We start from the raw sequence: 16,244 nt of genomic DNA on the forward strand, positions 1-16,244 counted from the left end.
TCCATTCTTCTTTATTCCGGAGTATCTCAACAATTTGGTGGTGTTTCTCGTCGTAATTCTCAGATTTTGATGACCGAAGAAGAGTTTTTCCTCCATATCTTATCCGCTCTCTCAGAGATTCATGGTTCTAGCTTGATGCCATCCTCTCATAATTGTTCTGATTGTGAGAATTCTTTTCACCCATCCGGAGCAATTCATGAATCTTTTCAGTTTGATTCTCCGAAGCCCATCATTTCAGAAGACTTATTCATTCTTAGCTTTCAGCTATCATTCTCCAAATCTTACCGGTGCATCGTTCAAATATTCTCTAATAATTTCGTGATCTCTTCGTTCTCATGTACCTAAATCCTAGCAAGCATTTTCGGTCTCTAATTCTTTTCGGTGTTTCTTTATCTTTTACTCATTCATTTTCAATTCTTACGGTGGTTCTTCCAAGATTCTTCTTCCTTCGTTTATCATATCTATGTATTCGTTGTTTTCAATTCTACCGGTGGTTCGTTGAAGACCTTCTCAAGTTTGAATTATATCTCTCTTAATCCTTTCTACCGGAATAAGTAGTATGTCAAATCCGTGGAATGTCTTTAATTTAAATTGATGAAGGATATGCATAACGTAATTCTTATTATTGTTTCATCCAAGGGATTAATTCCTTATTCCGGAGGCTCATCAAATTCTCGGTTTCACTTGATTCATCTTTTCTTTTCCTGGAGTTCCAAGCTCTCTCAATTTTTCTCGTCATGAAGATCCATCTAAATCATTGCAAGGATTCACCTTGTGTTCTCAACTTCTCTTTCCTTTCGTTTGCCATTCTTTTATTACCGGAGTTCTTCAAGAGTTTCTTCATGGTGGCTCATCAAGGAGTTAATTCATTCTCGAAGTGTTCATTGAGACTCTTTTCTGAGGAGCTCAAGCATTTCTTCATCTCATATTCCGAAGTGCAATCCTTTCTACCGTATAATTGGAGATGGTATTATGCCATTCTTGATAATTTGAGTTCATGTTTCATGATTCACTTGGTGTTAAGAATGAGATAGTTAAACCCATCAATCTCTTCTAGCATGAGCTCTTCTCAATCCATCAATCTCTTCGTTGGAGTTATCTTGGGTTATATTTCACCTAAAGCTTTCCCTAAGGATTGTTGCTATTTATGGTGCTTATAAATGACCCAAGTGCTTCATTTATCCTCCCGGCGGAATAAGTTTCTTGTCTCCTTGTTCATATCAATCCAATCTTGTTTCCATTTATGGCAGGTTTTCACCTCAAGTTCTTGAGATATTTTCCATAAGCCCTCAACAAGCCTGTTCTTTTCGTTGTTGATTTCCCAACAACTCTGTTAAATCCTTCTTTTTAAGGATGCTCTCTCAAATTCATTTGAGGTAGAACATGTTGTTTTCTTCTCTGTTCTTTTCATTGCATTCTTTCATTTGTTCCGGAGACATTGTGATGCTGCTCTCTTCGACCCATCATCTTGTTTTGTCAAGATCATGTCCAATTCCTTCCATTTACAGGCGGAGTGCTGTCCAAATTATATCATTCTTTTCCCTTCTCTATCTTGTTTCAATCAGAGTGTTATGTCTTTCATTCCTCTTCTAACCGGAGTCTTCATCCAAGTGCTTTCGTTTTGCCAAGCTCATATTCTTTACCTTCCGTTTCCAACCGGAGTGTTGTCGTAATTGATCCTTATCGTTCCTTGTGCATCTCGTTCTACCGGAGTGTTTGCATATACTTCTTGTCCATTGCAATCCTTGTCTTTTTTCTTTCAACCTACAAGGTTCTCGTAATGTTCCTTGTTATTTTTTCTAACGGAATGTTTTCAACTTCGATCATCTCCTTTGTTTTCTTTTCTCAAAATGGGTTAACCTCTCAAGGTTCCTTGGTTTCACTTGTTTGTCAAAGAAGCAACTTAGTTTTACCTCTTCTCTTTCTCTTCCATTTTTTCCTCCGGTGCCATTCTAGATCTCGGGACGAGATCCTCTCGTAGTGGTGGAGTGTTGTGACGCCCCGAGGCCGTTGCGCCAGGTGTCTTCCAGTTATTCGCCGTCGTTGCCATGTCATTCGCTTGCGTGTTGCATCTTTTCATTGCATCATATGCATTGCATCATCGTGTTTTCAAAACTTGCATCCGTCCGGGTTCCCCCAGTTCCATCCGTTGTCCGTTCTAAGCCCAACCAAACTGGCACGCACCCGCGGCATGTCCGAGATAATATTTTATAAGTGAACGGAAAATGTTCTCGGAATGGGTTGAAAGTTGGCATGTGGTGTTGTTATGTTGTAGGTAGGCCGCCTGCCAAGTTTCATCGCATTCGGAGTTCGTTTGATAGCCCAACGTATAACTATAGCGTCAGTATAGCCGGTCTTTTCGTCGGACGTTTTTGGTCTCCGGAAACAGTCACCGGGCTTTCCCTCTCTTTCCTCTCTAGTCCGTCTACACAGACCCGCTACTTACCGCCGGGCCCAACCTAACCTCTCTCGGTTATGCCCGCGGCCCTCCTCGCGCGCGCGTCCAAAAGTTGTCCCGAACCTGACCCGGGGAGTTGTCACCGTTGGACTCAGAACATCCCCAAACATCTTCAAAACATCTCCTTTTTCCTATTTGGACTTCCTAACTATTTATTTCTCGATCGCCCGATTACGATCGGAGGGATCCGATAGCCCCCAACTTAATCCACCTGCCATATAAATACACAAGGTCCAACCCTAAAAATCAGGAACCTTGTCCCATCCTCCTGCGCGCCGCCACTGCAAATCCCCCTCGGGATCTCCCCTGCCTGATCCACCGAAGCCACCTCCTCCGTCCTTGTTTTCCCCATCGAGCCAATCAACCAGCTCCTCCCGATCCATCCAGCCTCCTCCCCCTGTCAAATGGATCCGCAGCCAGCCCCCCATGCTCGATCTCTCCCGCAGCCAGCCGGCGCCCGATCCAGGATGGATCGAGGCCACGGCCTCGTCCGCCTATGCCTCCTTCCATGCTCTCTTTCTTCTTCTTCTTCCCTGTTGTTCCTCACCCCCCCTTTTCCCCTGCTCTGTTATAGGAACGACGCCGGCCTCCCCAGCTCTCTTCGCCGCCTCCGATTCGAGCGGTCGGACCCCTGCTTCGCCTCCCCATGCTTGGGTCCGTGCCCCCGCAAGTCACGTCCGAGGCAGCTACCTCCTCGCGTGCCTGATGCGCGAGCACGACCCCTTGACCCCGCCGACGAGGTCTGCCGCCAAGGACGCCCTGCCATGGCACCGCCATTTCAAGCTTCAAGTCCCGGACGTTAAGTCCTTTTTCATCGCCGCTCGTGGAGCCCCAAGTTCCCTCGTCGCCGTCCTGTGCCTGGAACCGCGCCCCTCCATCGTCTCTTCCTCGAGCCACCGCAGCAGGCGGACCTCCGCATCCGGCCACGCCGCCGGCAAGCCCTGCCTCCTCCGCCTCGCCAGGTCCCTGTACCTGTCGCTGCGTTTTCCTTCAGTGTCGAGCAGCAACAGCTCGCTCGGTGCAGCCACGCGTTGACCGCGGCCCCGATTCGAGGCCCTAGCTCTGCCGGACCCGGCTGTCGCCTTCCACCTCTACCGGAATTGTTGTTCGTTGTTTCCGGCCTCATTGAAACTTTCCTAGATAGGTAGTTTTCATTTGCTTCACCCTCTTGCCATGTTTAACAACATTTAATATTGTTGGGTACATAAACAAGATCGAACTAAATAACTTGTCGTGGTGTTTCGTCAATATGCAACGGAGTTGCATCTTGAGCTCCACTTAATTTGTAGGATTGTTTGTGCACTTTGCCATGCCATGCCTCATTATACCGGACATGCATCATACTTGTTTGCGCATCGTGCCATGCTTATGTGATGTTTGTTCACTATGTTGTTTTCTTTCTTTCCGGTGTACTTCTTCTCGGTAATCCGGTAACGTTGTGTTTGTGAGGATACATTGGCTACGTTCGTTTGTCTTCTTCATGGACTCGTTCTTCTTCCTTGCGGGATCTCAGGCAAGATGACCATACCCTCGAAATCACTTCTATCTTTGCTTGCTAGTTGCCCGCTCTTTTGCTATGCCTATGCTGCGATACCTACCACTTGCTTATCATGCCTCCCATATTGTTAAGCCAAGCCTATAACCCACCTTGTCCTAGCAAACCGTTGTTTGGCTATGTTACCGCTTTGCTCAGCCCCTCTTATAGCGTTGTTAGTTGCAGGAGAAGATTGGAGTTTGTTCCATGTTGGAACATGGTTATTTTATTGGGATATCGCAATATCTTTTATTTAATTAATGCATCTATATACTTGGTAAAGGGTGGAAGGCTCGGCCTTATGCCTGGTGTTTTGTTCCACTCTTGCCGCCCTAGTTTCCGTCATATCGGTGTTATGTTCCCGGATTTTGCGTTCCTTACGCGATTGGGTTATAATGGGAACCCCTTGACAGTTCGCTTTGAATAAAACTCCTCCAGCAAGGCCCAACTTGGTTTTACCATTCGCCACCTAGCCTTTTTCCCTTGGGAGTCGCGCATCCCGAGGGTCATCTTTATTTTAACCCCCCCGGGCCAGTGCTTGTCTAAGTGTTGGTCCAAACTAGAGCTCCTTGCAGCGCCACCTCGGGGAAACTCGAGGGCTGGTTTTAGTTGTACGGATTGCTTATCCAGTGTTGCCCTGAGAACGAGATATGTGCAGCTCCTATCGGGATGTCGGCGCATCAGGCGGTCTTGCTGGACTTGTTTTACCATTGTCGAGGATGTCTTATAACCGGGATGCCGAGCCTGATCAGATTGTCTTGGGAGAAGGAATATCCTTTGTTGACCGTGAGAGCTTGTGATGGGCTAAGTTGGGACACCCTTGCAGGGATTTGAACTTTCGAAAGCCGTGCCCGCGGTTATGGGCAGATGGGAATTTGTTAATGTCCGGTTGTAGAAAACCTAAATCCTAACTTAATTAAAATGCATCAACCGCGTGTGTAACCGTGATGGTCTCTTCTCGGCGGAGTCCGGGAAGTGAACACGGTGTTGGAGTTATGTTTGACATAGGTTGTTCTAAGATCACTTCTTGATCATAGATTCTCGACCGTGCTTTGGCTTCTCTTCTCGCTCTCATTTGCGTATGTTTAGCCACCATATATGCTAGTCGCTTGCTGCAGCTCCACATCATACCTTTACCTTACCATAAGCTTAAATATTCTTGATCGCGAGGGTGTGAGATTGCTGAGTCCCCGTGACTCACAGATACTTCCAAAACCAGTTTGCAGGTGCCGATGAGACCGTGCAGGTGACGCAACCGAGCTCAAGGAGGAGCTCGTTGAAGTTTCGTGTTCGTCATGTTGTTTCCGTTTTTCAGTTGATCAGTATTGGAGCCCAGTTGGGACGATCGGGGATCTGTGTCGCTTTTGGGGTAGTCTTCTTTTATTTTGGGTTTCGTAGTCGGACCTTGTTTGTATCTGATTGATGTAATGCTTTATTCATGTAATTGTGTGAAGTGGCGATTGTAAGCCAACCATGTATCTGTTTCCCTTATGTATTACATGGGTTGTGTGAAGATTACCTCACTTGCGACATTGCTTTCAATGCGGTTATGCCTCTAAGTCGTGCTTCGACACGTGTGAGATATAGCCGCATTGAGGGCGTTACACGGGAGGCGCTGCTTGAGGGATCTTGGGTCCATGACGTTACGGGAGAGTTCTCCTTCACAGCTCACATGCAAATCATACACTTGCAACAAGCCCTCGCGACGATCCAAAGGAATGTATTGGAGGAGGATGTCTTTCTACTGGCCCTGCAGTGCTACGGGCTCATATAGCGCCAAATCCACCTACAATACGCCAACCCAACAAGTACCTTTGGAGACACCTATAAAGCACCTTTATAATCACCCAGTTACGTTGTGACGTTTGGTGGCACACAAAGTGTTCCTCCGGTAAACGGGAGTTTCATAATCTCATAGTCATAGGAACATGTATAAGTCATGAAGAAAGCAATAGCAACAAACTAAACGATCAAGTGCTAAACTAACGGAATGGGTCAAGTCAATCACATCATTCTCCTAATGATGTGATCCCGTTAATCAAATGACAACTCATGTCTATGGTTAGGAAACTTAACCATCTTTGATCAACGAGCTAGTCAAGTAGAGGCATACTAGTGACACTCTGTTTGTCTATGTATTCACACATGTATTATGTTTCCGGTTAATACAATTCTAGCATGAATAATAAACATTTATCATGAAATAAGGAAATAAATAATAACTTCATTAAGGCAATATTTCCTTCAAAACCGTGGCGACGATCCAAAGGAATGTATCGGAGGAGGATGTCTTCTACTGGCCCTGGAGTGCTACGGGCTCATATAGTGCCAAATCCACCTACAAGATGCTATGTCAGGGCATGACTCGTTTGCCGCCGCTCAATGCATCTGGAGCAGTTGGGCGCCTCTCAAGTGGAAAATCTTTGCGTGGCTTGCCTCCCAGTACCAGCTCTGGACTTCGGACTGACGTGCGAGACATGGACTCCAAGAGACGCCTTCGACATGCTATACTTGCTGCCAAGAGGAGGACACAGTAGATCATATCCTCGCTAGATGTGTTTATGTGAGGCAAGTCTGGAGTGGTTGCTTCCAGTTGCTGCAAATCAACATCCAAATCCCAAGTCCCGAGGACACATTCATGGAGTGGCGGGACAAGGCTCGGAAGTCCTTCCATGGAAAGCTCAAGAGAGGTTTTGACCCGCTTGTCATCTTGACCATGTGGCATCTATGGAAACAGAGGAACGCAAGAGTGTTCAACCGGATGATCAAGTGCGCTCGGACATCAACCTTCTTCAGCTCATCCACGAGGAGATCAAGCTTTGGAAGAAGGCGGGTATAGGAGTTGAGGGTTTAAATAGATTCGTGAGAGAGTAGTTTTTCAGTTCTTTTTTGGAGCTGGAGTAACCGTGTAGGCATTTTCGTCATAGCACGGTTTTTTATAAAACATGTTTCTCCCTTCTATGGTAATACGGTACGTCTTTGACATACTCTCAAAAAAAAAAGAACTCCGAGATCGCCACACGTACGAACTAATCGTACTGCTAATAATTTGCATTCCTTACTTGTAATGGAATATCATGCTCAAGTAATACTTATAATACTGCAGGTGAAACCATGCCTAATGAACCAGCGCCACAGCTTCTAGTAGAAGGAAAACGGCAGACGTTCAACGAGAGAGCTGACCAAAATCAACCTGCACGTATCTAGTTTAATCGTTTCGATAGATTGTGTGACTGACGATCGGCGGCTCATCGTCATTACTCATTCCCCTCGCTGTACGCGTACTTTACCATGAAACGGTAATATACCCGAGCTGACGTGCTTGTGCAGTGTATCTGTATATGCACGGGGAGCACTGTTGTAGTGGAGGCTGAGCAAACCTCCGCTTTCGTGTTTGAGGAAACATGTTTTTCGTCTTGCGGATTGTTGTCTCCGCTTTCGTGTGGTGCGGCGGCCGATCGTTAGTGGAGGCTCCGTTGGTCTGTTGTTTACCCCTACCGGGTCGCACATACAGTAGTACGTTACCACCACCAACAAAAAAAAAGATCAATCAACACTACCGTTTCTCTTTGTGTGATATAAAAAAAGAGTAAGAATACCACCCTGGATGCAAACCTCAGCTGTCTGATCCGGCAAGATGCGCTGACGTTAGGATTTGGAGGACCCATAACCCATGTCACGTCGCGTTTCGCCCGGCTTTAGCTTTGGGGCAGGCAGGCCATGCAGATGCAGGGAACGAAGCTGTCAGCCTCCAAAAGTTGATGTGGCAAATGCGATGTGACTCGTGACGCCGACCCAATTTGGCACGGAGACCCGACGGCCGACGGGATCCAAAATCAACGTCGCGACGTTCTTCTCCCACAAAAGAAAACGGGATATCCGGACACCTCGCGTTGTCGCATTTCGCCCACAGTTTACCGCAACAAAATCATTTCGGGCGTGTCATTTCGCACTCGTGTAGCACGCTAGAAAAAGAGAGAGAATTGCACTTGCCCGGTTCCCCGCACGGCAGACGGGATTGGGACAAATTCTTCGTGGTAGCGGGCTGTGGGCTGTGAGCTGAGCGTGCGGTGGGCAGGCACAGGACATGGTGGGCTTTTACGCGGACCTGCCCATCACAAAGTAAGCTTCCCTCGTTTTTTTTCCTTCAGAAAGTAGGCTCGCTAATGGTAAACTTACATAGTAAAATACATTATTAGCCTAAAAAAGTAAAAAATATATATTGGAAAACCACGTTCACCTGCAACATGATGAACTAATTGCACAGTTTCGACTATGTAAGCTTTTTATATGAGAATATATTTGCTAGTCTGGCATCCACATCATTGTTTAACAAAAAAACTATCTCCTGAGCAGGCTCAGGTACGGCACTTCACTGCAGTTTGATCTTTGATGGCACATCTACAATTTGCGCGCCCAGTTGCTACCAAAGCAAATCTGCTACTCAAATATTCTCGACACCACCGAGGGTCAACTGTGCTAGTGCGCACCATTACAGTACTCTCAGATGTTGCGTCAAATATGCATTCTGGGAACAAGACAAGACAGCCGAGGTAACACACCTTGCTGCATCAAAACAAAAAGCTCGTGCTGGTACTTTGATCCACCACGCGAAAATTATCTGATAGTATTAAACATAAAATTTAGCTGCAAACGAAGATCAAAACAGCATGCCATCCGGTTGGTACTTTGGTCCAAGAAATTTATCTGAGAATATGAACAGAAACTACACATTGCCTGCACAAAGGGCTAAGCTACAGACTGCCTGCAAATCAAACTCTACCCTAGACTGGATAGCCACAAGTGCCACAGCTTGAATTGACTAATAAAATCAAATCAAAGCTCTACACACAATTAGGATAGCCAATAGTACGCATTGACACACACTGGACCTGGTATCGTAACACCACATTCTGTACCAGCAATGGGACAATCTTCACACAGAAATGCAAGACCGAGAAAGGCATGTATCCCTGTAACACATCATCACATGGTGTTGCGTTTTCTCACCATGTTTGCCCACTTACAGCGATGAAAATGCATGTGAAGCACCGGTAGGAGGCAACGTAAATCAGCTAGCAAGCTTGAAGGCATCAATGAAGAGGCCATATGTGAAACCCATCTTGAAATTGTTGAGGAGCGCGACGGCGAAGGTAACCTTAGGCCGGCTGTAGTAGAACTTTGTCACGTACTCGGTCAGGAGCACACACACAACTGCTGCTATAACATCGTTCACGCCCAAAGCACCGAACGACAGGGATATTGTCTGTGCAACATAAAAGCCACCCAGTAGCGCGATGCCGCCGAAAAGAGCTCTCCTGGACCCGCTTTTGAAATAGTTTCTTGACAGCTCTGGGATGATTCGGATTATGTCAATCAGCCTTCTACGACCATCATTTCCCTGCAGGGCACGGACCTTGAGAAACTTGTAGGAGGATTTCCGTGGGAAGTTCTTGTAGCTCGGTGAGAGTACCCTTGTTCCCGTATATAAACCATAGTTGGCAAGGCCAATGGCAATATAATTTGGCGCACACGCCATAAAGAAACACCGTCACCGCCTGAAGATTTTTTCTAAATAAAAACATAGACATGCAATTAGATATGCTGTTGTTGCCCCGATGACAAGAATTAGCAGGAAACTAGTATGATTAAGTCGAGAAAAGAAAAAAAGACCAAGCAGGGCAGGAGAGAAGGTTTCACACAAGTAGTGGTAGGGAAAAAAAGAACAATACCAGTGTCACCTACAGGCTATGACATATCTGAAGAAACCGAAGATGCAGTTTCTAGAGAAGAGAAACCAAAAGTCCAGGTAAAGACCATTTTAGCTAATCTTTTGCAAAGTATGGTAATTCAGAAATGCCGTATTTCCTTGGAGATCCTACTAGGAAGTATACCAAAGATTTCCAACAGCTGAAAATGCTAGACCAGAGTGATGCATTAGCTTGCTAGCAATTCCAGAGTACAAATCGCAGGGGAACACTTGCAATGGTTCACACTTCACAGGCATCAAGCATGTTAAAGTGGGTAAACTGTATCTTTCGACAATGGCGTATGGCACTGTTGGATCCATGTAACACTGCACTCCAGATGTGACTCAATTTCTAGCTATCTATGAAATATTTGTCTCAAGAAAATATGTTTACATACATTCTGCAGCCAGAAAGCAACCCCACAGCGATTTCGGCTGAAAAGCCTGATAATATCGGACAGCTAAGGCAGCGCACACTATCCCCAATTAACAGATCTGGCAAAAGGAACTACCATCACGCAACAAGAACTTCCGACTGACAAAACAATGAATTTGCTAACACTTGACTAAAGCCCGTTAATGCCATATGCCTAACAGTAAGCGCTACCAAATAACAAGGGGAAAACATGATTTGCCTCTGGGATAAAGTTCAAACTCACCTGTGCTCCCCAAATGGCACAGAAGATTCTGCAGTGGAATTGCGTCGAGCAGCTGGCGCGCGAACTACAACCACCCAGGAAATCAAGTGTTTCAGGGCAGGTGAGTCGACAATTCGCTCCCCAGATTTCACCTACAGAGGCGGACGGATTTAGCCAAGAAACGAAAGAGATCAGGAGGCAACGAATTGATGGAAAAAGGAAGAAGCGAGGCTGAGACTGAGACTGAGACTGAGAGAGGAAGGGGAGAGATGAGGGAGGTGTGGTGTGGCGGACTAGGCTATGCGGGCTGCGACTTTCTACGTCTGTGTGACCGGGGCCCCACCGTCAGAGCCATGAGCTACTAGATTGTATACACATTACAGTTACAGGAGCGTTTTCTTTTACCGAAATACCCTCCGCCACTAGGGTTTATCCCCTACCTCCGCCACCCCCAAAACCTCCATGGCCGGGGCGCCACCAAACCCCACCACCGCCGCCGCCTCTGCCTCCATTTCCACGGCCCATCCGCCGCCCCCCCCCCCCCCCCCCCCCCCCCCCCCCCCCCCCCATGATAACCCGCCGTGCGGCGGCGGTAGCCCTACGCGCCTCCCTGCGCCGCGCCCGCTCCTCCCACGCCGCCGACACCGGCGACCTCCTGCCAGGCCTCGTCGACCGGCCCACGCCGCGCCCCGGGCCCCGCGTCTCCCTCCACGACTTCGCCTTTATCAGGGACCCTGCCCCCGCGCCCCCCGCCGCCGCCCTCCCGCCCCCGGAGGTCGTCCTGATCTCCAAGGCGGTGCGGGCCTACGGCGCCGACTTCGACGGCAAGGCCGAGCGGTTCCTGCGACGGTACCGCGAGTTCCTTACCGATTCCGTCGTGGTCGCGGTGCTCAGGGCGGTGCGCTCCCCGGAGCTCTGCGTCAGGTTCTTCCTCTGGGCCGAGCGCCAGGTGGGTTACAGCCACACTGGTGCCTGCTACGACGCGCTCGCCGAGGTCTTGGGGTTCGAAGACCGCGCCAGGACCGCCGAGAGGCTGCTTAGGGAGATTGGGGAGGATGATCGTGACGTGCTCGGCAGATTGCTCAATGTGCTGGTGCGGCGGTGTTGCCGCCAAGGCATGTGGGGCGAGGCGCTTGAGGAGCTTGGGAGGCTGAAGGACTTTGGGTACAGGCCGTCCGCGGTGACCTACAATGCACTCGTGCAGGTGCTTGCGAGCGCGGGGCAGGTGGAAATGGGGTTCCGAGTGCAGAAGGAGATGTCGGCATCAGGGTTCTGCATGGACAGGTCCACAGTCGGATCCTTTGCGCAGGCTCTGTGCAAGGAGGGACGTTGGGGCGATGCACTTGACATGATAGAGAGGGAGGATTTTAAGCTCGACACTGTGTTGTGCACCCAGATGATCAGTGGACTGATGGAGGCCTCCCTTTTCAATGAGGCCATGTCATTTCTTCACAGGATGCGGTGCAACTCGTATATCCCGAATGTGGTAACATATAGGACGCTGCTCTCAGGATTTCTGAAAAAGAAGCAGCTTGGCTGGTGCAAGAGAATCATTAACATGATGATGACAGAGGGTTGCAATCCAAATCCTTCATTGTTCAATTCACTTGTGCATACTTACTGCAATGCTGAGGATTATGCGTATGCATATAAACTGTTTAATAGGATGAATAACTGCGGTTGTCCTCCTGGTTATGTTGTATACAACATATTCATTGGAAGCATTTGTGGTCGAGAAGAATTGCCAAATCTTGAGTTGTTGGATTTGGCAGAGAAAGTCTACGAGGAGATGCTGGTTGCTAGCTGCGTTCTCAATAAGGTTAACACTGCCAATTTTGCTCGGTGCCTTTGTGGTGTGGGAAAATTTGAGAAGGCATTTCAGATAATGAAGGAGATGATGAGGAAAGGCTTTGTTCCTGATGCAAGCACGTACACTAAGGTGATTACTTTTCTGTGCCAGGCTAACAGGGTAGACAAGGCCTTCCTTTTATTTCAAGAGATGAAGAAGGTAGGTGTTAATCCGGATGTGTACACATACACAATTTTGATCGATAGCTTTTGTAAGGCTGGTCTCATTGAACAAGCCCAGGGCTGGTTTGATGAGATGAGAAGTGCTGGCTGCTCACCAAATGTAGTGACATATACTGCATTGCTTCATGCTTACCTGAAATCTAAGCAGCTCTGTCAGGCTAATATCATCTTCCACAGAATGGTTGATGATTCCTGCTATCCAAATGCCGTTACATATAGTGCACTAATTGACGGCCTCTGTAAGGCGGGCGAAATCCAAAAGGCTTGCGAAGTCTATGCCAAATTAATAGGGACTTCTGACAGTAAAGAATCTGATTTCTACTTTGAAGGCAAGGACACAGACACCATTTCTCCAAATGTTGTCACCTATGGTGCACTTGTAGATGGTTTGTGCAAAGCTCAAAAGGTGGCTGATGCTCATGAGTTGCTAGATGCTATGGTATCATCTGGCTGTGAGCCCAACCAGATTGTTTATGATGCTCTGATTGATGGTTTTTGCAAAGTTGGAGAAATTGATAGTGCTCAGAAGGTATTTCTGCGGATGACTAAGTGTGGTTACTTGCCTAGTGTGCATACATACACGTCCTTGATTGACCGGATGTTCAAGGATGGGAGACTTGATCTTGCAATGAAAGTTTTGTCTCAAATGCTAAAGGATTCATGTAATCCAAATGTCGTCACTTACACAGCTATGGTTGATGGGCTCTGTAAAACAGGTGAAACTGAAAAAGCCCTAAACCTGCTGTCATTGATGGAAAAGAAGGGATGCAGTCCAAATGTTGTAACTTACACTGCCCTAATACACGGACTAGGGAAAGCTGGTAAAGTTGATGCAGGTCTTAAGCTTTTTATGCAAATGAAGACAAAAGGATGTGCTCCCAACTATGTTACATACAGAATACTGATAAACCATTGTTGTGCTGCTGGTCTTTTGGACGATGCCCATTTACTGCTTGATGAGATGAAGCAGACCCACTGGCCAAAGTATCTGCAAGGATACCACAACACAGTTCAGGGTTTCAGCAAGAAGTTTCTTGCTTCTCTTGGTTTGTTGGAGGAGATGGAATCACATGACACAGCACCGATAGCTCTTGTTTATGGGATGCTCATTGATAGTTTCTCCAAGGCTGGTAGACTGGAGACAGCCTTGGAGTTGCACAAAGAGATGATGGAAGTCTTGTCATCCCTAAATATGGCCAGCACGGACATGCACACCTCATTAATCCAGGCACTTTGTTTATCATCTCAAGTTGAAGAAGCAATTGCATTATATAGTGAAATGACCAGGAAAGGCATTGTACCAGATTTAAGTGCCTTTGTTTGTCTTGTAAAGGGACTAATTGAAATGAATAAGTGGAATGAAGCTCTTCAGTTGTGTTATGGCATATGCCAGGAGGTCAGTCCACTTCTTGCATATACTGTTCGAACACATCTCTTTATCATCTGCTTTTATTTTGCTATGTAGATGAACTGTTGTCAGGCACATAATATCCGTCAGCAGTAATGCTCCACTTAGATAGCTTTCCTGGTAAATATAGCATGTCTGTTTATGGAGCATATTTGGCACAATTATTCTGCTAATTTTAGTTCACCCTCAAATTGTGTATTCAAACTGAAGAGCACCTGTAATATACCTTAAACAGCCTCTACAGTTTGGTTTCATATTGCATTTCCCACTTGAAGTGGACAGGAGCTACCTTCTGATTTCATGTTAGATACCAAAGTTACTTTCGGGAGGAGTTTTATCCAATGCTTAGTTTGTTGCATAGTTTAGTCCTTTATGACTACTAATATTTTATATTGGACCAGGGTGTGAACTGGCAGGGTAACAAATTCTGTGATGGAGGGTAGAGCTGTGGTACCTTACTGTACATTTTAACTCCAAATTTCTCCCCTAAGAAGTCGCATCTCTACGTCTCATGCTTTGCTCTAAGATGTGGTGTGATCCAGTCACCCTGAGACAGAAATGTGCAACTCATGGATGACTGAAGAAAAACAGCAACCAGGACTTGGAGTAGCACTGCACTACAAAGAGATAAGATTGATTCTTAAGCTACATGTATGGGTGCTGCTTCTGCTGATGATCATGATGATTGAAGAAAATCTTCAGTACACTGCATGCAGTCAAATTGCACTCACGTAAGCACAACCTTTTGAAGAGTCAGCAGAACTTTATTTGTCAATAGTGGCAGTTAATTTAGGTCGTTACCTGCTTAACTGTGACATCACACGATGCAAATTCCATCCCATTTTGATGAGGTAATTTATTAGGGCATTATCTCATCTTTGTTTTAAACTGCCATTTACCAAAGTAACTTCTGACCCTTTTAACCTTTTTTGTTTTTGCATAATTTAGGGATGGTTGGTTCATCTTCAGATGGACAAAGAAATTTCACTGGCTATCAAGATTAGTCTTTGTATATAAGATGGTGATGGTTACAGAAGTCTTGCTGGTGGTGAAGATAGCATGAAAGTTCCATAACCCTTCTTTATTCATCATTTCAGTGATATACCATATGAAACAATACAATTGCTTTGATATGATTTACTTGAGTATCCTTCTAGCTCCTTCATGTTCTGCTTTAGTGGTATAGCAACAGAGATGCTCTGTGATCGCATGAACAAAATCAAATATCTTTCACCCTTTTGTTACCGGGCAATTTTTAGTGTGTATTGCTTTGATGTTTTGATATGACTTAAATGTGAATACACAGTGGCTTCCATCATAGTGGAACATTTCATCTGTTTCTGTTTCGACATCAAAATATCTGACATCTGTTTTGCTCTGGCATTTTGTGACATTTCAGTCCTTGCTGATCTCAGCTTGTTTCTGACATTTAGTTCTGTTTCATTTGTTTTCGTATGAAGAAAGTATTCTTCAATGAGTTTTTATTGAGATTTCTGCACTACCAATATCTAGCCTTATTATTTTCATATGAAATAGTATACTTGCAACCAATTGTGTTGAGGACTCTGGGAACTTGGCATGTTTATAACTGGGCTGCTATGGTACCCTGATGTGATGAAGATATTACAGTTAGATTGGAGGCATATTCTATGTCAGGAAGCAGCATCATTGTGTTGACGGCTCAAAATTTGCCAAGCTGCATGGTTTCTTTGAATTTTTAGACATCAAATGTCAAGTACTTCTATAAATTAATGACTCAAGCAATATGTTTGTATCTCTGCACATCTATAAGAATATATCTTATACCTTTTCTAGATGCAGCTACCATATCCGAAGCACTAGTTACTTTGTACTGTGTTTGCGTTAGTATTTGGAAGTGTTGTGTGCTTGTATGGCTTCTATTGAATATTGAATCGAACGAATTTGTGGTGCATATATCTTCATAGTCCAACTTCACATACATGGTATGTCATTGTGATTTCTGATATATATGTTCACAGAAAAGCATAGGAGGATGTGCTATAGTACTTTTTATTGGAAAGAGGATACCTTGCTTCTGCAGAACTTCTAACATTTATACTTTAAATTGCAGGGGAACATACTAAAAAAATCGATGGCTCTTCAATGCATTGTGTAGTCAGGGTGCCACTTTTGTGACTGAATGTGGAATCGGTAAATCACATGAATTTTTTATTATGCATTCCTTATTGTTTCTCTTGGTAGTTGCATCATTTAAGTGTTAAGGCTGCATGTAATCTCCAATTAGCATCATATCTCTCTCCATGCCATAAAGAATCTTTGCTCGAGTCATGCCACTCAATGGAAATGAAAATTTTAAAAGAAAGCAATTATTTGCCATGGAATATACCTTGCCATGCCTGCAGAGGAGTACTCTTAACGAATTATATGGGGAGCATTTTTGTGAA

General features: G+C 45.6%; 2 protein-coding genes across 3 annotated transcripts; one reads left to right on the plus strand and one right to left on the minus strand.

Annotated features, from left to right (window-relative positions):
- Nucleotides 1-8,650: 8,650 nt before the first annotated feature.
- Nucleotides 8,651-10,686, minus strand: LOC125538833 (uncharacterized protein ycf20-like). 2 transcript variants are annotated; one of them, XM_048702132.1, is made up of 2 exons: nucleotides 10,401-10,686; nucleotides 8,651-9,563 (listed from the first exon to the last, which is right to left on the minus strand). In XM_048702132.1, the coding sequence occupies exon 2, from the start codon at nucleotides 9,529-9,531 to the stop codon at nucleotides 9,064-9,066; it is 468 nt and encodes a 155-aa protein (XP_048558089.1). In that variant the 5' UTR covers nucleotides 9,532-9,563; nucleotides 10,401-10,686; the 3' UTR covers nucleotides 8,651-9,063. The 2 variants fall into 2 exon arrangements, with proteins under 2 accessions (XP_048558089.1, XP_048558090.1); XM_048702133.1 differs by having other exon boundaries at nucleotides 10,397-10,673.
- A 113-nt stretch (nucleotides 10,687-10,799) lies between these two features.
- LOC125538832 (pentatricopeptide repeat-containing protein At1g06710, mitochondrial-like) lies at nucleotides 10,800-15,153 on the plus strand. Its single transcript, XM_048702131.1, has 3 exons — nucleotides 10,800-13,806; nucleotides 14,220-14,669; nucleotides 14,767-15,153. The coding sequence occupies exons 1-2, from the start codon at nucleotides 10,948-10,950 to the stop codon at nucleotides 14,259-14,261; spliced, it is 2,901 nt and encodes a 966-aa protein (XP_048558088.1). The 5' UTR covers nucleotides 10,800-10,947; the 3' UTR covers nucleotides 14,262-14,669; nucleotides 14,767-15,153.
- Nucleotides 15,154-16,244: the final 1,091 nt, after the last annotated feature.

Source organism: Triticum urartu, chromosome 2 (genome assembly GCF_003073215.2).
Source record: "Triticum urartu cultivar G1812 chromosome 2, Tu2.1, whole genome shotgun sequence".
In the NCBI taxonomy this organism is placed as follows: Eukaryota; Viridiplantae; Streptophyta; class Magnoliopsida; order Poales; family Poaceae; genus Triticum; species Triticum urartu.